Below are 27,721 nucleotides of genomic sequence, written 5' to 3'. Positions count from 1 at the left end.
GTTTCCTTCCGAACACTTTTCATTTTCACCTGTATTTTTACGGTCCCATGGTTCAGCAGCCCCATGGCCTACTTGACTCAAGGCCTCACCCCACGCGTCTTGAGCCGGGATAGTGAAGGCCATTGACTAGCGCTGTGTAGTGTGTAGGTAGTGTGTTAGTGAGAGTTAGTAAAGAACGGTATGTAATGGGGCAGTGATGTAAAAGACGATTTGTAATTATTTAACTCATTAAAGGTGTCGGAGTTATGATTTACTAATAAATAGCCTATATCTGTCATCTGCATTATTTGCGGCCGCAAATATCAGGGCAATCCGCAAATTTTGGCAAATTTCCCGAAATTGGCAAAAATTGGCAAATTTTTGTTTTTAAAAAAAACAACAAAAAAACAAAAAAATAAAGCGAAAACAAAATAACGAAAAAATGGATTTTCAGTCCAAAGAACAATTCCTCTTATTATTCGCAGTGTATCTGCATACACTGCAATTACTGATTTTTGTCATCTTCGTCAGCATGAGTTGACTAGATATATTGCGAAACTAAGGCCCATGCTGTAAGAGAGTCCGATACTGGAACTATTGATCTGACTCTTTTCTGGAAGTCTGTGGCAGATCATGTTCCAGCTCTCACTGCCTTGGCGTCCCGGTATGCCTTTTCAACATTCTTGTCAGCTGATTGAACGAAGTTTATCTTTATATAATCTTGTTTTGTCTTCTAGAAGGCATAGACTCACAGAAGACAACGTCAAAAGACTAGTTTTCCTTTACTACAATAATTTCAGTGATGCTTCTTTGTTTTAGTAGTAAAGGAAAACTAGGCCTTTGATGAGTGAGAGAAAGTGCACGTTTGAGATAGTCTGTAGGTGTGAAAGTTTGATAAAACTGATACTGATATTGTGAATGAGAGGGAGTAGGCCCTATGTGTGACTGAGTTGAATGTTCGCCAATGTAAGTGTTCTATTCCACAGTATGTGTCTGTGTGTATTTTGTATGTGAGAGTGTGATTGTCTGAAAGTTTGGGCGCATAAAACGCGTTACAGTGCGGAAAATAATAATAGCAGCCTCCTTTAAGTGTAATAAAATGTCTTTTATATTTGTTTTTCCATATAACGTGTTAATTTTTACCGGGAGGCTTAGTTCTGCTCGGCAAATTTTTTAGCAAATTTCTTGGCAAATTTTGGCAATTTTTAGGCCCCAACTTGGCAAAAAATGCAGATGACAGCTATATTATATTCAAATTATAAGTCATGACCAGATGACAAGTTAAGCTTTGTATAGAAATGCCCGTACACAAAACTTTATTTGAGATGGACTAAAAATACAACAACGGGGGGGGGGGGGGGGGGGGAGAGAGAGAGAGAGAGAGAGAGAGAGAGGAGGAGGAGAGAGAGAGAGAGAGAGAGAGAGAGAGAGAGAGAGAGAGAGAGAGAGAGAGAGAGAGAGAGAGAGAGAGAGACTTTTAGGGGATTTTGTTTGATTCTCTTTTACAGTAGTGGGCAGTTTGATAGTCAACACCGAGCTTTGATGAGTAACAAAGAACATAATTTTGTAGAAAAGAAACTCTCATTAGATTGTGGTGATGGACAGTAGAGCGTAGAGTGTAGAGTATAGTATAGAGAGTAGAGTAGTAGAGAAGTAGTAGAGAGATGTAGTAGAGTAGACAGGTAGCAAAGGGTGTAGTAGTGAGTAGTGAGTAGTAGTAGTAAGAGAGTTAGCTAGTAGTAGTAGTTTGAACGTAAGTAGTAGTGAGCATAGTCGTAGTAGTATAGTAGTAGTAGTAGTAGTAGTAGTAGTGTAGTAGTAGTAGTAGTAGTAGTAGTAGTAGTAGTAGTAAGTAGTAGTTAGTATAGTAGTAGTAGTAGTAGTAGTAGTAGTAGTGTAGTAGTAGTAGTAGTAGTAGTAGTAGAAGTAGTAGTAGTAGTAGTAGTAGTAGTAGTAGTAGTAGTATAGTAGTAGTAGTATTAGTAGTATGTGTTGCCAAAACTCGGGTGTTCGCTATATTTCCAATGTCGTATCGTGAAGTCAATTTCGTCCAAGGATACTCCCCCCCCCCCCCACGCCCCGTCCAGCCACTACATTATCACTACTACTACAACCACCACCACATCATCATCACTACCTCTAAATTACAACCACCAACACCACATCATTATCACTACCACTACTACACCACCACCACATCATCACCATCACTACCACTACAACCACCACCACCACCACCACATCATCATCATCATCATCACTACCACTACAACCACCACATCACCACTACCACTAAAACCACCACCACCACCACATCATCATCAATACCACTACAACCACCACCACATCATCATCATCACTACCACTACAACCATCACCACCACACCAGCACTACCACTACAACCACGAAAACCACATCATTATCACTACCACTACTACTACTACACCACCAGCACATCATCATCACTACCACTACTACAACCACCGCCACCACATGATGATCACTACCACCACTACAGCAACCACCACCACCACATCATCGTCACTAACCACCACCACCACCACCACCACCACCACCACCACCACCACATAATCATCACCACCACTACTACATCCAATACTGCCACATCATCTGAACTAACACTACTACAACCACCAACACCACATCATCATCACTACAACTACAGCTACAACCACCATCACCACATCATCATCACTACCACTACTTCAACCACCACATCATCATCACTACAACTACATCTGGATGCGTGAGAATTAGAAAGCCCGACGGAAATGAAGAAACCTCTTTTAGTACGCCATGGGCGTGGCCCTCGTACTGTGATCGATTGTGCGGATTGACCTTGGGACTCTGATTTGTGACCACCAATGGGGATTGAACCAGGGACCTTTTGAGGTGGACACCCGTGAAGATTAAACCCAGGATACATTATAACATGTGGGGAGTAACCCAGGACTTTTAATAATAATAATATTAATAATAATAATAATAATAATAATAATAATAATAATAATAATAATAATAATAATAATAATAAATAATAATAATAATAATAATAATAATAATAATAACAGAGATAAAACAAAAACAAAACAAACACAAACACAGCCCACACATACCCCCTCCCCCCCCCCCCCCCCCCTCTCTCTCTCTCTCTCTCTCTCTCTCTCTCTCTCTCTCTCTCTCTCTCTCTCTCTCTCTCTCTCTAGATAGATAGATAGATAGATAGATAGATAGATAGATAGATAGATAGATAGATAGATAGATAGATAGATAGATAGATAGATAGATAGATAGATAGATAGATAAGATAGATAGATAGATCGAAGTTGACGTCACTCAGGTCTTTGTTATTGTTTTTTTTTTTTTTTTTTTTTTTTTTTTTTTTTTTTTTTTTTTTGCCCTCCGCATTAATGAGTAATTCTCACTGAACTGTTAACTGTATTATCCATGTGGCGAGTTTTGTGGTTTTATGTGGGTTCGAGTCCAAACGATAAGCTCAATGGTCTAGTATGCGCACTATGGCTCTCGTTACCAGATGCGCCACTCAACCTACACCACAGACGGCTCAGGTTTAATCTAGGCGTGATTAAGAATAGCCTTAGGGTCCCTTCAATCCGCAATCCCTTGATCAATCCCATCCACAGTGGGAGAACTCCGTCTTGTTTTGGTACCAAATTTTTCCAATAAAGTGAAATTTTAATTTGGTGATATTTGAATTGGCTGAAGCCAACGTGAACAGACGTTCCCTGGCTGAAGCTCTTAGTTTTAGCAGAGGAAACGAAAGAAAATCCTAAAGTATTCTGGAGTTATGTAAACAGTAAAATGAAGACAAGACAGGGAACCTGTGACATAAAAAAAGAAGATGGCACTTGGGCATCTGAAGATGAAGACAAGGCAGAGGTGCTAAATCTCTTCTTTGCAAGTGTCTTTACAGTGGAGAACCAGAAAAACTTGCCAGATATTGCTAAAACAAGTAATATAGATACTACACAATGGCCGATTACTGAAGAGAGAGTAATGAAGAGACTACAAAACCTAAAGGAGAGTAAATCACCTGGACCTGACAAACTTCATCCTTACATCCTAAAAAACTTAGCAGAGCAGCTAGTAGAACCCCTAACCAAGATATTTAACCAGTCGATGAAAGAAGGAAGACTACCAAGGGAATGGAAAGAAGCTAACATCACAGCCATATTCAAGAAGGGAGACAGAAAAAATCCAGAAAACTACAGACCAGTGAGCCTGACATCTGTCGTCTGCAAGCTCATGGAACAGCTGATTAGAGAAGAAATGGTTGATCATATGACCAAGAACAAACTATTCAGCAAAGATCAACATGGTTTCATGGCGGGAAGGTCTACAGTAACAAACCTACTTGAAACAATGGATGACTGGACGAGAGACCTGGAATTAGGCAACAATTTAGATGTCATATACCTCGACTTCAGAAAGGCATTTGACAAAGTTCCACACTGGCGCCTAATCAGGAAATTGGAACAGTATCAAATTAATGATCAGACAGTCAAATGGGTCCGAGATTTCCTCAAAGATAGAAGACAAAAAGTGATAGTGAATGGAACAGCATCAACAGAGAGACTGGTAACAAGTGGAGTTCCACAAGGAAGTGTACTGGGACCAGTTCTCTTCCTGATTTATATCAATGACTTGCCAGACAATCTATCATCTAAATGTAAAATCTTTGCCGATGATACTAAGCTCTATGGAGTAGCTAATACAGAAGAAGAAAGAAACACCTTACAACAAGATTTGAAAAAGCTTGAAGAATGGTCCGAAATATGGCAGATGGAGTTCAATGTAGATAAATGTGCAGTTCTTCACCTAGGAAAAAACAACAGAGAAGCAAACTATATAATGAAAGAAAAACCCCTGCAGAAATCCAATGGGGAAAAAGACCTAGGAGTATTTATTGATAGGAAGCTAAACTTCAAGAAGCAAATTAAAGATGTTCAATCTAAGGCTAGTAAAACACTCGGAATAGTGAAAAGAAATTTCAAGAATCTGAAAACAAAACACATGACTACCATCTACAAGACTATGGTTAGATCAAAGCTGGAATATGCTAACTGCATATGGTATCCGAAGTTTGAGGGAGACAAAGACTGTTTGGAAAGAGTGCAAAGGAGAGCAACAAAACTTATCACACACCTGAAAGACAAAACATACTGTGAGAGATTGAAAGAATTAAATCTCCCGACCTTAGATTACAGGAGAAGAAGGGGAGATATGATCCAAACATATAAAATAGTAAAGGGAATAGACAGGGTAGAGGCAGGATTCCTTAAACCAAACAAGAACATTCAGACACGAGGAAACAGCAAGAAACTGAAAAAAGAACGTTTTAAAACAAATGAAAGAAGGAACTTTTTTTCATCTAGAATTGTAAATAACTGGAATAAACTACAAGAAACCACAGTATCAGCAAAAAATTTGAATAAATTCAAAGCAGAGTTGGAGATAAGCAACACCCTAGGAAACAAGTTCAATTATAAAAATTGGTCCAATCATTAATAGATGAGGAGGAGCGAAGGAGACTACACCAAGTCTAAAAGCTCTATACAGAGGTATCCAGGTATCCAGGTATGAAGATATAATTCGTGTCGTTCCCGTTATGATTTTTAACATTTCCGCCATAACAAAAACCTAGCAACCATCCACAAAATGGCGAAATTCGTCGTCGCAGGTAAATGCAGAGATAAAATTATGAAGCCAAATATATAACATTGATTAAACATACAGTTTAACAAAATTGAAGATAGATAATATGATAACATAAGTCTGTTCTCTATGTTTATAGGCTTCAATGAATAATATTTGTAGTTTCACGATTCACAGCACGCTAGGTCTAAGTCTACAAATAAAGACTAAAGTAAAGTGGGGATTTTTTCTTTAATTGCTATTATTATCAGGGGAGACCATTTCCCCCCGAATCCCCCCCCCCCCCTTATTTTTTTACCAGGGATACCCCCCCCCCCACCTTCAACCCTAACTAAAGATTCTTTCATCATTTGCAATATCGAAACTAATGGGAAACACAGTAAAATAATGGTTTAGCCGGACTCATAAACGACAACCGACTCAGCAAATTGTTTTTGAATTTGAAAAATCACACCACTTATAAAAATTGAACTTATCTTAATAAACTAGTACTATTTTTTGGACATTCCAACTAATTGAAAATCCATAATGTCTTTGGGAGGCCTTCCGAAAGCTCCTCAGTCTAGCATCTCTTTCAATTAGTATTTTCGGGAGGCCTTCCAAAAGTTCCTTGGTTTAGCATCTCTTTCAAATAGTATGTCCCTGACTGTCCCTGTCACAGTGTATTCTTTGCGAATGTTGTCAAAGAGGAAAAGCCGCATTAATGATGAATAGTCCAATTACTTTTGTGATTGGTAATAAATTTCCACTGGTATTACAGTCCACTCTGTTAATCGGTTAATCGCAACACCTTGGGATCAGCATAAATGTTGCAATTAACCGAAGTTGAGTTTCCTGTCCACTATTGCAACATTTTACACATCTATGGTGAACTCAAACCAGTTGTTGAAATGTTGTTCTAAGTCAATCATAGACTGAGCAATTTGATTAAAACAAAAACCATCTGGCAGCCCTGTATAGATTTGTCAACCAAAATCAGCTATGATGCAAGCTGACATCTTATTCAGATTGGATTAACTTTCACTCTTTTGTTCTCAACATTTGTAAAAGTCAAAGAGATTAGCCGTGATGAGAGACAATAAGCTTTCACCAAACTCGTTGGTCACAATGCACAGTCGTCAATCCCAAAACAAAGGGTATCGCTCAGTCTCTCTTTACAACTGTCATTGTCTACCTGTTGTCAAGACTATGCCCAGCTCCCTCCCCACCTATTTAATGATCACAGATGACATCACAAACCCATACTGCAGAGCCCCACCCTCTTTTGACTCTAATAGAATGGTGACACACTACTGTAGCATTAAATCCCGCTCACTCTCGATTCTTCAACCTGTCACAATTTCATCCATGATTAAATTTAATCACATTTTGTTCAATTGATTTCTTGAATTTACCACTTTTTGAGGGGGAAAATTTGTTGCGATTAACCGAAGTTTGTTGCAATCAACCAGTGACTTTTATATAGAATTAGTTCCGTTTCTTGGGAAATATTGCAATTAACTGAAAGTTGCGATTAACCAAGTTGCGATTATCCAGAGTGGACTGTATTACAAAAACAATTTTTAAAAGATTGATATATTTTAGCAAAAAGCATTAAAGTTCAAGACATTTTGGTGTACAATTTCAGATTACATTGTCCTATAAGTTATTAGAATATTTGACACAAATATTCCTTTAACAAACCCTAAGAAAATAAAAAATTAAACCTAGTACAGTCAACTCTGCTTAATCGCACATCCTCGGGAGTTCAGCTTAGTGTGTCGATTAAGCGGAGAAGCTAAAACTAGCATCTAAGCACCAACTTTGATGTAGCATTCTTGTAGGACCTTCCCCTCTGAGGTTTCTATGGGCTTGGGACCGTCATATTCAGGACGTTAGACTGATTAGAAGAGGTGTTTTTTGGGTTAAACATTTTTAAAAACATAGTTTCTTTTTTAATTAAAAAAATTATTTTTTTTTGGGGGGGGGGGGGGATGTTTGGGTGGCTTTTTTCTTTTAAAATATCTCTTTTTATTCATGTTTCATCGACAAAGTGTGACTTATTGTTTGTAAGAATGGTAATCGTGAAGCATTGATGATTTTATTGAAGCCTCGTCTTGTCTCCATTGTAAATGTCATTAGAGTCGTACTGCTGAAGAAGTTGTTTCATAACCTCATCACTCCATTGGCTGGCAGAAGAGACATCAGCATAGTCATAGTGTTTTTCGTCATGTTCTTTCTCAAGCACGACATTCTGTCGACCTTTCCATTTGGAGTTGATGCAAGTTCAGTCGCCTTTTGAGTTTATCAATATGGACATGGACCGTATAGATCAATCAAAAGATGAGACGCGAGTCCTCCCTGTAATTCGTTCTTTTGTCCACGGCCCAGTGGAGGAAAACAATGCACAGAATTGCAATCGAGTGGTCAGACGATGTAAACAAACACACGGCATTGGGTGGACTGTGATCATGTTTCACATCTTGTGATGCAGACAGCGAGTTTTGGGTCAATTAGCCCATCATGTCAGGTAATCTTTTGATGTCAGTTAACAAGCATTGCGTGTCTGACCTCGCCAGGGTCAGAGGGACAAGGGAATTGCGTTGACAGGAAAGCTTTTTTCACGAGTGATTAGATATTGACGTGCTGAACTGGTTCAATGTGAAGCGCATTTTCATTACCTTTTTAAATTTTATTTTTTAGATATTTTCTCAAATCAAGATGGAATGAGGATGTAGCGATTAAGTGGAGAAGGTGTGCGATTAAGCGGAGCGATTATATAGAAAAAATTCAGTTTTTTGGGAATGTGTACCATATAAGCGGAGTGTGCGATTAACCGATGTGCAATTAAACGGAGTGAACTGTACCTTTAACTAACTCCAATAGGAAAAATAAACACCCTAGCACCTTTACAAAGACCTATAACTAACCCGAATAGAAAAAAAAAATAATATCCTCCGACCTCTAGATAACCCTAATAGAAAAAAAAGAAACAACCCAAGGACTGTTTTGCACTATCCTTGAATGATGACTTGGTGGTAGAAAACCAAAACAATGGCCGTATAAGAAAACTTTTAACGTTCACTGATCTATCAAGGTTTGTGCTGCGGTTTTAAAAATGCTACTATATATTGATAAATTGAATAAATAAACGCCTGACAAAAGATCCACAATGAAAATACTAAATGAAAGAGATGCTACCATGAGGAGATTACGGAAGGCCTTCCAATTTAATTTCATTTATATTACACATGGAAAATGATATGCGAAATTAAATTATTATCCATAATATTAAACATTAGAGTAATATTTATTTGAGTTATTATATTTGTTAGAGAGCTTGGCTTATGGGAAAGTCTTTTTTAAAATCAATTCCTTTCCAAGTAAGTGGCCTCTCCTTTTTGTATCATAACAAAAAATAAAAATAAAGCAACAACAAATTCATTATGTAACGATTTTTCCTCACAAATTGTGCATCTCACAGGGCACTCGGACTGCCCTTATTTTGCCAGGGTTGAACTTCTTGGAGATCGACTGGCCAAGAATTTGGAAAAGTTTGAGCTTCATAAAATACTCATCCAACCACATGACTGGGAAGTAAGTACCATGGCTGTTAATATTTAAACAACACAGATTATCAGAATAGTTCATGGCAACTACTGTTTATCTTGTAGCCTAGTCATACCATATTGAGTATGGTCAGTGACCAAATAACGGTGATAGCCAAAGTGGCCTCAGAGCTTTGTTCTTAGCCGTGGCACTTTACTTATTTTATTTCATTCAATTAGTTGTGAATAAATATTTGGTTATCAATGTGTATTTTTATTTCTTGCTTTTTTCTGGCACCGTTTCATACACACTTGTTCAGATCACTATTTTGTATAGGGAAAAGTTAGTTATTGCATAAATCTCCTTTTCGTCTTTGCTTTTATTCAGTATTTTAATTTGTTTATGTTAACATTTTGTTTAGTTAATGATTATTCAGAATGGAATGATGGCAGTTTTAGATGTGAAGATTTTACAAAGATAAGGCAACTTTGTTAATTTTGATTTTGTTTCTAAAATAAAAAATATACAAATGTTAGTACATATCGGAGTGACTTAAGTTATCCATGGTTCATCAATCAAGTTGTTTGATGACTGATGGGAGTTTTTTTCTTTTGAAGGGAGGGAGACAATAGGTGGCCACATTATTATTCTTCACAATATATTGACCAGTAAGTGGTAGATTGTTTTATTTTATTCATCTCAAAATGATGACAATATTACAAACAGGTACTCAGGGAAGACCACCAGGGACAATAACTTTCTGAGGGGTTTATTTATTTGTTGATCTTATTTGTTTGTTTACTTATTTTCTTCTGCTTTTATCTATAAATATCATAAATGACATTCGCATTCAAATATTATATATATATATATATATATATATATATATATATATATATATATATATATATATATATATATATATATATATATATATATATATATATATATATATCATTATATTATTTTCCGGATTATATATGGCCAGTAACTTTTTTTCTCCAATCTCGACCCTGCAGCTTTCTGTCTGTTGCAGCTAAAACTAGTATTTTTATTTGTCCCTGTCAGCCAAGTGAGAAAGCTTCATGGCTGACGTTGTGATATTGTAACGAATAATTGATGATTAAAATCACACATTGCTGATGCTCATATTTTTGTCTCTCGAATTATTAGGATCGTTTTACTTGCACACAAGACGTGGCAAATACTTCTCTGCAGTCTTTCTGGATTATAAGTGATGGATTAATGATTTTTTTTTTCGCCGAAGAAGGGTTTGAGCCCAAAACGTTCAGTGTTTGGTATTTTGTTCTTTTTTTTTTTTTTTCAATATGTTATTTCCATTTTTTGGTCATTACTTTTCACTGCAATTGTGTAATTATTTGATTTTTTAATATTTTCCTTTTACAGCAATGGCTGAAGACAACATGTGCAGAGAAAGGGTGGAAGTTTTCCAAATCTCCTATTGTCTGGCGTGAATTGATAGATCGAGGGGGAAAAGGAGTCCTGATAGGTGATGCCAATGACTTCCAGGAATATGTCAAAGCTTATTACGACTTAGAGTCGGAGATGAACAGCTATGACATGCGAACCGTTGCTGGTGAGAATAAAGTGACCAAGGATGAGTTGGACAAAGAACAAGAGTACTACAAATCCATGAGCAAACCCTTGCACATATGTATCAGTAACGCCGCTCATCCTGTGGCTTATCACCTTCTGACATCTATCACATCTGGACAGGTTTTAGGGGTCAATGAAGAGGTCACAATTAGGCTCTTGGTGTCATCACCGGAAGAGGTTGAGTTTGTGACCGGCATGGCGATGGAAGTTGAGGATTTGGCTCATGGTCTTATGAGAGGTGTTCAAGTCTGTACGAGTCCTCACGAAGCCTTTGAAAAGTGCAGCATCATCATCATGTTGGACGAGCTGCTACGAGAGGAAGATGAAAAGAAAGTTGATTGGTTGAGCAGGAACGAAAGTTTATTTTCAAAATATGCTGTCATCATCAATGCCAAAGCGTTGAAATCTTGCAAGGTACTTGTATTATACACTGTATTCAAATGGGATGTGTGTGTGTATTTGGGGTCAGGGGGGAATGTGTTGCCAGACTGGTCTTTTTGAAAGCGTAGGTTTGACTCTGAACCTCTGCTTTGAATTTTACACTGGCTGCCTGTTGACAAAAGGGTCGCATTCAAAGTATGTGTCCTAGTTTATTGCTGTCTGGAAAATTCTGCCTCTCCCTACAGTACAGAACCCTGCTTTTTTCCCCTCCCAATGGAAAAAAAGAATATTCATTTTGCCTTCCATACTCTATGGCAAATATTCTTTATTGGATGATAACTTGATGATTTTAATTTTGAACACATAACAAAGAAAGAGATGTACTGAGCGTCAATTTAAACTGGCCAGTGATTAATTGCCCATAACTTAATAACTGTTGGCCACATCAGCACAATTCATATACCATTAGAAAGTTAAGAGAATTCCATGTATGATACACAAATTTGACTACGATACATAAATGTTTGACTTAATGGGTGTGACTTAAAAAAAAACATCCAAAATTTTGGGGAGTGCAATAGTAGGCGTAAATGCACAAAGTTGAAGAACGGGTCAATGGTGTGTTGTTTTTTACACATTTGCTTTTTCTTTCTTGGTTCAAATTTAATTCATTTGAAAATGTCAATGTCAATAGTCAATAATTTACTTCGAAAATTCTTGTTATATTAATTCAATAAGAATTTATTGCTATCTGAGTAAAACAATGTGGTACATACTAGCAATAACATGCTTGATAGCAGGATTGAGTCTTGGTACACATGTGTTATGTTTCCCTCGACGGTTAGCTCTTATATCATACGATAACAGCCCCAATGCCACAGCTTAAGAACTTTCACTCATTTAGCATTAGCAGTATAACGATCACCATCTATCAGCAAAGGAACTTTTGAAGCTGCTTATGACAACAACAAGAAGAACACTGCCCCATTGGGGCTGGAAGCAACGTTCGTGGGCAATGGGCCATTGAAACCTTGCAGTCGTGTGGTGTTCCATGAGCAAAATTCTGGTGCATGGTCGTCGCATTTCAATCTTGCCTCTCTGAGTCTTCTTCTCACATTTGATAATGAAATCTGGAATTCTTTCTGACAGAGGCAGAGGGGTGTCATCATGACCTTGGTCTTTCATCGTCAACAATACTTCTTCTTTTCTTCCCAATACCTAGAAGGTTGAAAACAGTAACGTTATCGTAATATTTGCTCATTTTAATATTATGGACACTGGATTTGGAACAATAGTACAGCATTGGAAATATCATATGATGGAATACCAGCAGAATTTATACCAACCAGTTGGCTTCTGACAACATCGGAAATTCTAGGCATGATTAAAATACACATTGCAAAACGATAGCTGAGTAAAATGGATTTTTTTTCAGATTAAAACTTTTTTCTGGATATTGTTGTTATATTTTCCCACATTATCTCAATTTTTCTTCTCAAAAGAGATGTACAGTGTGCTATGAAATGCACGTAGCAACTGACAACTTTACGATCAAAGCATTGTCATATTTTCATTCATTTTGAACTGTCGATTTTTTTTCTCTCTCTTGTAGCTTCGATTAAAGTGCATAAAAGTTTGTTTAGTTTTGTAGATCACGAGATAATTAGAGTAGAATTTAGTGGCTTTCAAATTAATGTCAGCATTTTAAATTGTGACACTTTGTTATGACGCTGTTTGGATTATATTGACGCTCAGTTTAGTATAGTTACTGATATGTAAGATGAACAACTGCTGTAAACCTTTTACAAACATTTCTCCACATTTGTGGAATTCTCTGACATGTAAGACTCGTTCTTGTAATGAATTTGATGATTTTAAGACACTCTTGAAAACAGAGCTATTTTTACGCTAGAATAATAATAGGAAAAGTTATGTTTGGTGTGGCTGTGTTTGTGTGTATGTGTGTGTGAGAGAGAGAAGGGGTAAGAGAGAGAGAGAGAGAGAGAGAGAGAGAGAGAGAGAGAGAGAGAGAGAGAGAGAGAGAGAGAGAGAGAGAGAGAGAGAGAGAGAGAGAGAGAAAACATGTGTTTGTTTGTGTGTATGTGCGTGAGTGTGTGCACTTGTTTTGTAAAGCATTGATGAGCACTTTACTATTGGATAGTTAAGCGCTATATATAAATAAATTATCATTATTATTACTAATCTTTCAATGTTTGTTTTAACTATGTCTAAAGGTGATGCTGAGTGGTTTGGGCCCCTTAAACTTCAATACAATGATGATGATTAAAAATGCCCCCAACCTAAACCGACAGAATATTATCGCAGTGTCCACTGTCATAGAAAACATGGCCAAGTCTGTTATTGGAGAACGTTTGACTGTCAATCCTGGAGGTATTCATAGATTTTTTCTTTACATTCAGGATATGAAAATAGTCTGTAAACAGACCTTTTTGGCTCCAATTTCAGAACATCACTAAAATCTCTACGTCATTGGAACTTGTTGCCAGACTGGATTGTTTTGAGGACTTTAAAGTGTTATTTAATCCTTGTTAGGGCATATTGTTGAGCTATAAAATTAACTAAAGCGAACACTATTTTTATCTCCTAAGAGTTACAAATGTTTAAATTTCCATATCGGCAAGTCAGTCTGTAAAACATATATTGGGTGCAAGAAAAAGCCCGCAGCGCCAGACTACAAAATATACAAGTCTGAAATTTTACCATAATAAAAGCCAATTATTCAAATTGGTGTATACAATATTTTTTTAAAAGTGTATTGAAAAGTTTTAATTCCGTGTCTGTTTTAATAACAACACAGCAAAAATGCGATATCGAAGATTTGGGACAAAATTATCAAATTTTGATGTGATCTTTCGATCCCTTATTTTGCTTTATGACTGATTCGTAGCATTTTTGCCCTCGATCTAATTGATTTTCTAATTCCTTGAATAGTGAATCAACCCATGCATTTTAAATTGGCTCTTTTAACTGTTTGTGTGTAAGACATTGTACCAGCCTTATAAATTATCAATGACTAAATGCTGTATGTAGTCTATGAGATTCAAGTCAGGGTACCTTGGAGGCTTTTCATCTTCTTGAAATAAATCGAATAGAAGGAACGAAATCGACGTCACTCAGATCTTTGTCATTGTTTTAGCCAACCATTTTTATGAGTAGTTCTCACTAAATTGTAGTAATCAGACTACAAACATTTAAGGTTACACATACTTTTGTGTGTTGGTATGTCACGTCTGGCAGTTGGATGTTATAAGTTTTTATTAACTAAACACATAGCATCAATATGACTTCTGCTCTCAGTGAAAATTATGTATCGTTGTTAGAAGTAAAGAATTTATTCCAGACTTTGTCCTGATCGGTCATTTGTTTTTTTCAATCAGACATTGCAACTTCTTTTACTAGTAACACTGCACAGCTAAAACAAGATGCAAAATTGTAAACTTTTGATATCATTATTTTTAGACGAGTTTGGTATAACCGGCAGACTTTTTTAACTGATAAAGCATTTTTTATTCAACTTGGCAAGAATTAACTTAAGGTTTTCTTCTTGTTGTTTGTAAATTTTCGAATATTTTCGGTTTCTACTTCATAATGAAAAAGCGTCGTTAATTTTTTTTCCAGTTTTTTTCTTCCACCCGATATAACAAGCTATTTAAGATGATGTAATTGTATAAGCTATTTTAAAAGACATTTAATGGATAAGTCCTATATTCAGCCTTAAATTCGATAAGATAATATAAGATATAAGGACAATTTTTTCTTCAGCCAAAAACAAAAACAATCTAACATAAATACATTACTTAAAAATAAAACATAGAGATGGCAGAGAAATATTTAGCACATCCTTTCAGTGAATAGGAATAAGGTTAAGGCATTGCACTATGACCCAGAAGGTCCCAGGTTCGAGCCCCGCTTTAGGCACTTTCATTTTTTTTCCTTGATCAAGATTATTAACCCCCCCCCCCCCAATTTGCTCATTTGGACAACATGGGTGATTCCTGTTGACATCAGACATCTTGTTTGGTGAATTATCTATATTCCTTCGTGGAATGCCTAGGTGACAATATCTTTTGATGTTGTGGTGGAAGGGCATAATGTTTTATTTTGGACCTCTCCCCAGGAATCGTTGACCTTCTTGTATGGGGCAATATCAATGGCAGTCACTTCTTTGATGTCAGCAAGTGTCGTGTCCACAACTACGATGGAGCCATCTGGGGACCATACTGGTAAGTTTGACATCTTCACAGACCCATTGGACAAAATATACCAGCAAAAGAGTGAAAATTTAGCTTTTATATAGTGCAATATCACTAAACGTGCTCAAAGCACTTTACAAGGGGTCCCTAGCCAACAGCAATATTTAACATGTAGGACGGGACATGATGCCTGTTAGGCAATATTACAATTTTTTTGGACAGAGACAACGCTGTTAATGGCCAGGTACTCAATTTACACCTGAGTACGGTGAGAGAATGTGAGTAAAGAGCCTTCTCCAAGGACTCAACTATGCACTGAGTGAGGCTCGAACCCAGGACCTTCCGATCCGAAAGCGAGTGTCATACCACAAAATACTGTTTTGTCAAATGTCGGTCACCTTTTTTTCTTTGTCCGTGTCAGCCAAATGTGTAGTCTTTGTGGCTATTGTTTTGATATTGTAACAAATAAACAAGGACAGAAATCACTTATCAATAATGCTAGTATTTCAGCCTTTCCACATCAGCCAAATGTGTAGTCTCCATGCTGTTGTTATGATATTGTAAGGAATTTTAAAAAAAAAAAAAAAAATTGCATATCAATTGATGCTGTGCATTTAGGTAAAATATTCATACCGTCCACCAGTCGGATATAACGTACCAACACACAAAAACTGTTTGTAACCTTGAGTGTTTATAGACTGACCGATATAATCTAGTGAGAACTAATCATTAGAATGGCTGTCAAAAAATAAGAACAAAGAGCTGCATGACGTCAACTTTGTTCCTTCTATAATGCTTGTATTTCACCCTTTGCACATCAGCTAAGTGTGTGTGTATAGTCTTAGTGGCTGTTGTTATGATACTGTAATTAATAAATAATGACAGAAATAATGCATCACTAATGCTTGTTTGTTTCCTTGTCTGTGTCAGCAAAGTGTGTAGGCTTGGGCGTCATCACATTTGTAACAAATAAATGATGACTGAAATCACACATCGGCTCCTATCAGCCTATCAAACTTACGAACGTAATACAGGAAGGTCCCACTCAACTTTGCTGCTTCTGCACCAGAAATGGCTTATTATAGGATCAAATCAATTTTTAAAAAATATTAGGTAGTGTGGCTTATAATCCATTGCATTTTATTGTCTGGAAAAGACGGTATTTGTGTCTTTTGGATTCAATAGAAAGTGAGTGGTCTAGTTGTATGACTCTCACCTTTGGATCAGAAGGTCTAGGGTTTGAGACCTGCTCTGAGCAGCGCTTAGTTGAGTCCCTGGAAAAGGCTCTTTACTCACATTCTCTCACTGTACTCAGGTGTAAAATTAGTTGTCTCTGTCGGAAAAAAATTGTAAATATTGCCTAACAGGCAGCATGTTACATCCTACATGTTAAGTGTTGCAGTTTGCTAGAGACCCCTTGTAAAGCACTTTGAGCACGTTTAGTGGATATTGCACTCTATAAATGCTCTAGTTTTTTTTATATTTTAAAAAATCCTATCCAGGTGCTCTGGGGTGGGTGGGGGGGGGGGGAGTGGTTGAGCGGTTAAGGCATTGAACTATGACCTGGAAGGCCATGTGTTCGAGTCCCACTTAAGGCACTTTCGTTTTTTGGGGGGCAAAATTATTAACCCCCCAATTTGCTCACTGTGACAACATGGGTGATTCCTGTTGACATCAGACATCCTGTTTGATGAATTATCTATATTCCCTTGTGGAATGCCTAGGCGACGATATCTTATGATGTCGGGGTCAAAGGGTATAATTTTTTTTTCAATTATTTTTTTTATCCAGGTACTCTGTGGACACACAGGAGATGATTCATGACAAGAAGTGGGTGGTCAAGGAATTCCCCGGCTTAGTGGAGGACAGAAGTCGCAAGGTAAATCATAGAATGAGGCATTTTTTGTCATGTGAATTTCGAGTCGGAACCACAAGATTTATTTGTCAACACAAAACGGGACCAATATCAGTCACGGGTGCAGTCGAGATATTTTTCTGACCCCCCTGTTCTCACAGCTGTGATTGGGTAGCTGGTTTTGTTTGATTTGGTGGAAAGTACTTTGTGATTGACTTGCATCCTATCCCAAAAATATCAAGCAATTGCTATTGTCCATTTCAAACTATAGAAACTGGGATAAACTCGGCTTCTCAGGTGTAAAATGATTTAACAGCGTTGATCCAGAGCAAAAAAAAAAAAAAAATTAATATCACCAAACAGGCGTCATGTCTCATCCTACATGTTAAATGTTGCTGTTGGTACCCTTTGTAAAACACTTGAATCTCACATTATTTTTAAAATTTATATATATTTTTTTTCTTTAGGTATCCGAGGCGATGAAGCATTCCACATCTTTGAGTGCTGGAAATATTTATACAAATCTTACGTTATTTATTCATTTATATTTTTATTTTTTTTCTTTAGGTATCCGAGGCGATGAAGCATTCCACATCTTTGAGTGCCGGAAATGCTGTATGTACGGCCTTGAAATACTGGTACCAAGGTTCTCCTCTCGGGCAAATGTTCTCTCTTGGAGTTTATTCTGAAGGTTAGTCTGGGCCATATGCCTGGGTGAGGTCCTTTGGTCTCCCACGATGGGCAGGAGGTCACTTGCTGTGTCTTCTATCCCTTTATACCTGCTTTTCGAGTTGCTCTCTGTCTGTCCTGGAATGGGATTGCTTTGGTTTTGTCCTGACCCACGTGGAGTCCTTAGCTGAACGGTCAAATGTTTAGTATTAGTTTTTGGAGATGATTTTTTTTCTTTGCAGATCGTCTCTCTTTTATGTATTGTTAGTCATGTTTTCTGTTTTCGATATATTCTGTAAACATTTGAGTGCATTCCTTTTAGTGGGATCCTATGCTGATGTCTGGATGAGACTTTTAGGTGATCTCAATCAAGTGAAGTATACTGATAATGTGCTCTTGGAATCTACATCTCTTTCCTAGTTGAACCAATTTACCTTTATCTTACTTTTTCTTGGTTACCTGTACTTGTAATTCTAGAATTTTTTTCACCATCTCATTTTCTTCCCCTGTACTGGAGCTGAAATGATGTAAATATTAACTTATTATTATTATTGTTATTATTACTAGTAGAGAACCCGAAATTTTTTTTGGAGAAATAAAGGCTATAAGGAACAGGCGGTAATCTATTATACTTATTTTACTTCTGTATTCTATTTTTAGATTTGCCGGTAATTCTGTGTTTGATGATAAAAATTTAACATTGGCTTTACGGAACAATGTCGATCCCCAACCCTATTATTACATCATCAATTTTTATTGTGGATATGCTAGAATAGAGTCAGTGGATGATAATGATAGAGCTATCCGGAAATAAAAAGAATATAAGTCTGTAAAAATTAACTTTATAATTTTTAGATTTATAATTGGTTATTTTTATCATCATGATCATTATTTCCCCCTGTACAATGCTTTGACCATGTTTAGTGGCTGTTGCACTATAAAAAAGCTCAAATTTCTTTGTATGTGTTCATCCATTTTTGTAATTCATTCTATTTAGATAGATATTTGATTTTGTACACGTTCAGGCAATCTGAATACACCATCAAGTTTTCATACTATTTAGATAGATATTTGATTTTGTACACGTTCAGGCAATCTGAATACACCATCAAGTTTTCATACTATTTAGATACATATTTGATTTTGTACGCATTCAGGCAATCTGAATACACCATCACGTTTTCATACTATTTAGATACATATTTGATTTTGTACGTGTTCAGGCAATCTGAATACACATTCAAGTTTTCATACATTTGGTTTTGTACGCGTCGATTCACATTCAAGTCGTGCGTTTCATTTTTTCAGGGTGGTACGGCATACCTGACGGTCTAGTCTTCTCCCTGCCTGTCACCATGGACCCCAAAGGATATTGGCACGTGGTACAAGACATTGAGCTGACGCCACCACTCAAACAAGCTCTAACCGAGGCTGTAGAGGTATGAAGACTTCATTATTTATCATTATTTGTTTTCTCTCTCCTCTTTCTCTTCACCTGCATAATTAAACATTTAAAAATTTGTAGTTTTAGGAGATAAAAGTAGCAGTTTCTATAATTAATTTTATAGATCAACAAGTTGAACTCAAAATGACGATTTAACACTTCAAAAGCCTTCAACGTAAGAACTCTCACGTCAACCTTCATTTTCAATAAGATGTCAATACTTTAATGACTTCATCAAGTTCTGAAATTGAAGACAGGTCTATTTATACATATATATATCTTTCCCCCTTTCTCTCTCTCTCTCTCTCTCTCTCTCTCTCTCTCTCTCTCTCTCTCTCTCTCTCTCTCTCTCTCTCTCTCTCTCTCTCTCTACCTTGCTCCAAACTGTGAATGCATTTACCTTTTGAGGGATTTTTATGTTTTCTTTTCCTTTTTTATTTACCATTTCAGGACATAACAAATGAAATTCGTATTTTCAAGGGAGAGATTGTGGAGGCTGACGAAGAAATCTCAGGTCTGGAATATTTTACAGAGTCATCTGAGTCTGAAAGCGTATATTCGGAAACATCGGGAACGGTTGAAGATAATACTTCATAGTGAAAACATAATTCAGGATAATATTATTATAAGATGTTTGCCTGAAAAAGAATAATTTAGACTGAAAAATGTTGTTCAATTGGCGATGGGTCAAAATGATTCTATTCTAAGCTATTGGGAAGCTGTGGACTGTAAATGAATATGAATGCTTCAAAAAAAAAGAGAACAAAACACCAAACACGAAACGTTTTGGGCTCAAACCCCTTCTTCTGCCAACAATAAAAACATAAATGCATGACTTAAAAAACCAGAGAAATATTGGTCACGTCTGTCTGGTTTGTAACTATATGTATCTGTTGTTTTTGGTTTTGGCTGAAAAAGTGTATTTAGCCCGAAACATGCCGTGTTTGGTATTTTGTTCTTTTTTGAAGCTGGTATATTCAATTTTGTTTGTTACCTTTCATTCTATTAAAACTGATTTTCTCTTCTTCTTCTTCTTTTTCTTTTTGCATTGGTCCTTGTTAGAAAAAGATTAATTCATAAGTTCCATAACAGTTGAATTTTCCAGTTATGCAATTGACAATAAAAGAAAAAATTGAAGTAAAGGGTGTTACGTGTTTTGAAAAAGAATAAGTTTTTTTATCCATTTCCTCGTTTGCCTTTCAAAATTTCATTTTCTCCTGTAAAAAAAAAATTGAATTAGTAATAGTGGAATTGTGATAAAGTAAAGCTGACACCTGCGGACATAAATGATTTGTTGACTGTAAGCAAGGTTGACTTTATCCAGTGTTGACTTTATGGGATTCTATTGTAAATAGTTGAGTTCACGCTGATCAAAGATTCATTTTTTTATAATTGTTTTTTGTTTTGTTTTTTGATTTCTTGCTTTAGTTAAGTCATCTATTTCTATTGAGAGAGTTATTGGTTCTGTTTTTGTCTTTTAAGGGGGGGGGGGGGTATTTGTTTTTATTTATTCATTTGTTTGTTTATTTTTTCTTTTTGTCTGTTTTATTTTTGGCATAAGATATTTGAGTGTCATGTCAACGAAGACATTGCAAAATTTAAAAAATGAAATTATTTTTAATTTCCATTTTTAATTTTGGTTGTTTGTTCTTTTTCTTCATAATTTGATCCTTCCAATTACTGTGTCTATTCTTAGTTGTGCGTAAAATCCCAACACTCTTTGACTTTTCCTCTTTTTCATTTCAGAAGAAACCAAACCTGAAGCAGGAGATGGCTCCCCAGAAAAAACGCCGACACCTGAGAAGGATCCAAATGCTGCGCCAACGCCTGCTCCGGGAGAAACGAACCCGAACACAACCGAAGGGTCTTCAGCAGTGGCGGGGGAAGTGCCATCAGGAAATTTGGAGGAGGAGAAGAAAATGGAGGAAGATAAAGCAGAGCCAGAAACGACAGGCAATGATGATGAGACTCCAGCAGGTGCAAATGAAGCGGCTGGCGATGAAGCAGGAGGGGATACTGATGACAACAAGAACAACACTGCCACACCGACGGATGAAACAGCAAATAAGACAGCCGAAGAATAGAAATATTATTGTATTTGTTTGCAGGTCCCTGTGAAATAGTCACGTCTCTCCAATCCGGACACCTCCATTCCCAGCATTTTGTTTGTCCCGATTACGGAGACATCCGGATAGTGGAAGCAGTCCCTAAAGTGTACAGATAAAGAAGAAAAAAATACGGCCCCAGACAACCTGCCTGGATAACAGAGACATCCGGATTGTGGAGTTCTGGATTAGATAGATGTGACTGGATATAGCTTAGTGGCAAATTAGGGACCAGGATAAAAATAGGATAAAAATAAAAATGTGTGAAGAGGTGTGTATGGAACGATGCCAGACAAACCTCTCTAATCTATCATATTTTGTATACAGTTATCATCCTCCTCAATCTCTGAGATCCAGGAATCAACATCTTCTTCAGATACCTAAGAATAGATCTAAAACATATTCTGAAATGACATTTTCTCGTGCTATCCCAAATGTCAAAAAATTACTTCCATGTGATATAAGATGTACGGTTATTTCTGTCCGAGGTGGCATTCAAAAAGTACCTTAAAATAGACCTTATGAATTCTTATCTGACTAAATAATTTTATGAATAGAACTGACTGTTAAATATATAGTTATTTCTGTCTGAGGTGGCAGTCAAAAATACCTTAAAATAGACATGAATAGAACTGACTTGTTAAATATATAGAGAGTTATTTCTGAACAAAACAATGAAAACGATAGAATAGAGATTTCATTAAATTAAATTTGTATCATAAAGAGAAAAGAGGATGGAGTGTTTTGACCTCCCAAGAAGAAGAGGTCATTAATGCTATGTCTTCTATCCCACTTTATCTGTTTCCCCTTTCCGTGTTGCTCTCGTCCTTGTTCTGATTTTGGCATTGCTCTGGGTTTTTCTTTCTGGTCCTTGCAAGAATCCTTAGCTGAGAGGGAGGCAGTTGAATGTAGGATTCCTTTATTTGAGAAATGATATTATTCTACCCTATAACCACCTCTCTGTTTTGTACTTTTTATTTTAGTTTTGAATCTACAATTGTAAACATTTGAGTGTATCCTTTGCTTGTGCCTGGTTGGGACTCCTAGGAAATGTCAAAATGGACACATTGATGGATTGGTCGTGGAATCGTCTGTTTCCTATTTAACCAGTCGCCTTTGTCTTGCATTTGCTTTGGTCAGATCCACAACTTTTTTTCTATCCTCTTTCTTTTTACTGGCGCTGAAATGACCTAAACATTGTCTCAAGCGCCATAAAACCCCTACAAACATCAACATAAATACAAAAAATGTGCAAAGCACATTGGAGAAAAAAATAAAGACGAATGTGAGATGAGAGAATGGTATTTTTATTGTTATTGAGTGATGATCAAAAACCGGAAGTGCACGAGAGCGTGTATGACTACCAAACAAAAATCCAACAATGAATGTATTGTAGAATGTATAGCACAGTTAGTAATGTTTGTGAGTGCAAGCGTTTGTGGAACTAAATGATATAGATCTACGTCTTTTTGTCATTAGAATTATAAATTCATTCTTTTACACTGACCAAATTTATTGCAGTCATTCAATTAGGGATCGTTTTTATTTATAAATTTATGCTTTCCTCGCATAATGAAAAATAGGATATATATGCTTCAATTTAAATTCATAAAGGCAAATGTTTTGGAAGTTTGGGTTTCCCCCTTTGTCAATAAAACACGTTGAATAAGATATTAAAATTGAATGGACGAAAATAAAAAGGTGAAGAAATCAGGGAAGAAAAGCCTTGCAATACAACATAACAATAACATAGATGGCCTGAATTCAATCCCCACATTACAACATAACATACATGGCCTGAATTCAATCCCCACATTACAACATAACATAAATGGCCTGAATTCAATTCCCACATTACAACATAACATACATGGCCTGAATTCAATCCCCACATTACAACATAACATAAATGGCCTGAATTCAATTCCCACATTACAACATAACATACATGGCCTGAATTCAATCCCCACATTACAACATAACATAAATGGCCTGAATTCAATCCCCACATTACAACATAACATAGATGGCCTGAATTCAATTCCCACATTACAACATAACATACATGGCCTGAATTCAATCCCCAGATTACAACATAACATAGATGGCCTCAATTTAATTCCCACAAGAGGCATTTTCGGTTATGCCTTGAGTGTTAATATATGGTCCCATTTGTAATTTGTGCATCATTCATTCAGAGGATTATCTAATTAAAAGTAATGAATGCCAAACAATGGTATGTTTTTTTAATGCCAAACAAAACAACTCAATTGACAAATTCGGGTGTAAGATAAGGGTCCAAAAAGATTTATATGGAAATAATGTCAGACAAAGCAGAAAGAAAAATAACAACCCCCCCACCACCACCACCACCAAAAAAAAACCATCCCATGAAAAATCATTCTTGTCTCACTGGGAATCGAACCTCAGACCTGTTGATTATCAGTCAGACATGGCAACCGTTAGAGCACCAAGGTTATCCTATAGTTGAGACGATTTAATGCCTATGTTTTTCACAAGCATGCGCATTTCCACTGTTAACCTTCGCTTAAATTCCAATGGGAACCAAAGTTACCTTTGCCAAAATGAAGAAATTTATTTCTTATAACTTCTGTTTGATGTAAAACAAAGTTTATCTACCAATTATAGTTATATTTTCATGTGAATTATGAATAATATATATATATATATATATATATATATATATATATATATATATATATATATATATATATATATATATATATATATATATATATATATCTTTTGTTTTTTTGGAAGTTTCTTCTTTTAAATTCATCAAGCTAGATGTACCATTGTACAAAAATATATAAAGAGTTTAGAATTGGTGTGAATATTCTGTCATTTTGATATCCCGATACAATGTCTTATTGTTTCTTATCATTTACCAAACTGCCAGTCATTTGTATATTTGGGATAGTTATTATTCAATGATAAGACTTGTTGAAAAAATATGTTTTTATCTTTGTATTTAAGGTTTTGAAAAAGAAAAAAAAGAACAAAAGAAAAGAAAAAAAAAAGAAATAAATAATATATATATATATCACGGTTTCACTGTATTCAATATCACTTGAGATAAGTGAGTGGAGCAGACACCCTTGTAGATTAAAACAAGAAATGAAGTGAGTAGAAAAGTGCCAGAGGAAAGCTCTACAATCGATGTCTATCAGTGACAGTGGGTGGTGTTGATTGGACAGCATCCCTTTCCGAGTCAGGGAGAGTTGTCATAACAGTTGGGCCATGGGTTCGAACCCCCATTGCCGCGACGTTTTTATTCTCTATTGTCTTCTGGTACTTTTCTACTCACTTCATTTCTTGTTATTATCAATGTGACTTGGGTTGGAGAAAAGGGCTTTATACTTTATACAATTTTAGGCTTTATATATATAAATATATATATATATATATATATATATATATATATATATATATATTATATATATATATAATATATATATATATATATATATATATATATATATATATATAACTTAATATATTTGTTGATTATATTTTATTTCAGAAGCAATTCCTTCCATACTTTGCATAAAGATGAAAAGTTCAAATTAGATGCCAAAAATATATTTGTGGAAACTGCTGAATCATGACGTGTACCCACATGGCCTTTTATATTTATTGTGAAGCAATTGACTTTTACTTTTACTTTTACTTTTACTGCACTTTGTGTCTTTTTTAATAATAATATTATTCATTGACTGCTGATACTTCAGACAATGTTTACTTAGCCGTTTGGTTCATGTTGTTGATGTTGATGTAAATGTTGTTATTATTTTTGTATTATGATTATCATTATTTTCATTACCATCATCATTATCATTACCATTATCATCGATGTAATTATAAATGAAGAGCCTAGTGCAAAAACTACTTAAGTCACGGAAAGTTAGTTTTGAAAACAAATGGAGGTTAAAATTTTAACTGGGCTATATAGAGCATCCATAAAACAATACAATGGTAGTATTGAGATAGGGGACTTGGGTTGTCTTTATTATGAACTGAATTCGTGAGTGCACAGAGGTGATTATGCTTTAACCCTCTCCATACCAACCACAGGAAAATCGTCCCATTCGTTACGATCCAACCAGCACTTTTATTTTTATCATTCAGGTTTCTTTTGTAAATCACACAATTTAAAGACAAATGTTTAATTATAGCTATAAAAACGTGACACTGTGTTGTAGAGTTCATTTTGTTGATCAATATTATGCATAGAATGTATTTTTTGCTTTTCAGTTTGAGTAAGACAATTCTATTTTTGTGTTGGGTGGGTGTGGAATTTTGGGGGAAATCTGAAAATGGCTGGTAAGGATAGGGTTAAGATGGAGAGAAAGATAAAGTGATCAAATGTGACTCATAGATAAGGGAACAACAGTGACTCATATAGAAGGGAATTACACAAAACAAACAACGTTTTGACCTTTGCCCTTTTTTCAAGTAAACACGATATATATTTCATGTTTACTTGAAAAAGGCCAAAGGTCAAAACGTCATTTGTTTTGTGTTGTTCCCTTATATATGAGTCACATTTACTCACGTGATCTTTCTCTCCATTTTATTGGCTGATTTCGGCACCTCTAGTTTGGATTATGATTTAAAACATGAGCTGTAAATTGTTAATCATGAAAATGTGACTTAAGTACTTTTAGTACTGAGCTTCTCATTAAATTGAAATTAAATATTTTACATGAAATATCACATGAGAAATTGAATAAAATACAATATTATGTGAAAGAAAACTTCCTAATATTTTTGTTTATTTGTATATTATATTTATTTGTGAGGCTATGTGTTCTAGTGGTATGACGCTCGCTTTCTGATCGTAAGGTCCTGGGTGTGAGCCTCGCTCAGTGCATAGTTGAGTCCTTGGAAAAGGCTCTTCACTCTCATTCTCTCACCATACAAATAAGACACTTAAATGGCTTTTCGCCCGAGTGGATTCTAGAGTGAGTATGGATGTCAGAGCTCTTACTAAATGCCTTTCCACACGTAAGACATTATTACGGCTTCTCTCCCGTGTGAATCCTACAGTGTGATTTAAATCGGTGCTTACAACTAAATGACTTTCCACAATAAGTACATTCATATTCATAAGGTCTTTCTCGATGAGTTCTAGAATGTGCTGTTAAGTAAGCATTCGCCTTTCCACGAGTTCTACACTTGAATGCCTTTTCTCCAATCGCCTTTCCACAAGTTATAAACTTGAATGCCTTTTCTCCAACATGATTTTCTAAGTGTCTTTCTAAATTTGATTTTAGTAAAAAGGAATTTTCACATTTCCATATTCTTACATCATTTTTCTCGTAGTCTAACCCACAGTTTTCAAATCCTGTATTCTTCGTAAGTGAAATTTTTTCTGAGGTTGAGCTTGTATCACATTTATAACCAACATCATCCGTGGAATCTTGCTCCACTACCTCATTGCCTAAAGTTTTATCAATGTCAACATCAGATTGAAATGCCATTGGTGGCCTCCGACTCAATGACGTATCACGGCCATCAACAATGTTGTTATCAGCAAACCAAACAAAAAACAACAAAAATGACTAGTACTAGCTAGTAATGAATGATGAATTATAAGTCAAACGTTTTTTTTTTTCATAGTTTAATTCAAATTCAAACTCTGCTTTTCACTTACATCAGCTTCAATCTCAAAAACATTTTTTTTAAACCAACAAAAACAAAAAAACTCCCAACTCCCGGACAGTTGGCAGCCGTGAACCCTGTGAGTTGCATATTAAAAATTGAGCTTTTATATAGCGCAATATCCACTATATCCTACTGCCTTGTAGGATGTCGTCATTGGCTTGACAAAGGCTAGCAGAGGAAACTGCACACAAACCGGCAGTAGGCAACGGGAAACCACTGCTGTACTTTCCCAAGAATTTTCATGATGGCTGATTACTCATTAACAGATAAGAGGGTTTATGATGCGACTCTGAACACCTCGCTCGGCAGGGACAGCCATGGACAGCAGGTGGCACCCGGTCGTCATAAAGAAAAACATATTTGAATAGTTTGAACAGCTGGGTGACAAAGAAAGAGAAGAGTAATATTAGTTTTCTGAGGTTATCTGATCAAAGAGATGAATGGCGTACCATGATCACCGATGTCTGGCACAGACTTGGTATTTGAAGAAGAAGAAGTGCTCAAAGCGCTTTACAAGGGGTCTCTGGCCAACAGCAACATTTA

The 27,721-nt window shown here is 36.0% G+C and overlaps 1 protein-coding gene across 1 annotated transcript; it reads left to right on the top strand.

The window, feature by feature from the left end:
• The first annotated feature begins 5,600 nt into the window (after window positions 1-5,600).
• On the top strand, window positions 5,601-23,836 carry LOC144958015 (putative malate dehydrogenase 1B). The gene is made up of 10 exons (XM_078889605.1): window positions 5,601-5,702; window positions 9,141-9,253; window positions 10,613-11,236; window positions 13,438-13,594; window positions 15,342-15,447; window positions 17,209-17,296; window positions 17,840-17,963; window positions 19,250-19,380; window positions 19,836-19,899; window positions 21,132-23,836. The coding sequence occupies exons 1-10, from the start codon at window positions 5,681-5,683 to the stop codon at window positions 21,467-21,469; spliced, it is 1,767 nt and encodes a 588-aa protein (XP_078745731.1). The 5' UTR covers window positions 5,601-5,680; the 3' UTR covers window positions 21,470-23,836.
• The last annotated feature ends 3,885 nt before the right edge of the window (window positions 23,837-27,721 follow it).

Source organism: Berghia stephanieae, chromosome 12 (assembly GCF_034508935.2).
Source record: "Berghia stephanieae isolate SIO BIC M18660-M18661 chromosome 12, UCSD_Bste_1.3, whole genome shotgun sequence".
NCBI lineage: Eukaryota > Metazoa > Mollusca > Gastropoda > Nudibranchia > Aeolidiidae > Berghia > Berghia stephanieae.
Note: the sequence above shows the minus strand (reverse complement) of the source record. Positions and strands in the feature narration are given on the sequence as shown.

Coding starts and splice junctions, on each gene's coding strand:
- LOC144958015 (XM_078889605.1), top strand. CDS start 5,681: ATGGCGAAATTCGTCGTCGCAG. Junction 5,703..9,140: donor GGCGAAATTCGTCGTCGCAG/GTAAATGCAGAG, acceptor TGCATCTCACAG/GGCACTCGGACTGCCCTTAT. Junction 19,900..21,131: donor GGCTGACGAAGAAATCTCAG/GTCTGGAATATT, acceptor TTTTCATTTCAG/AAGAAACCAAACCTGAAGCA.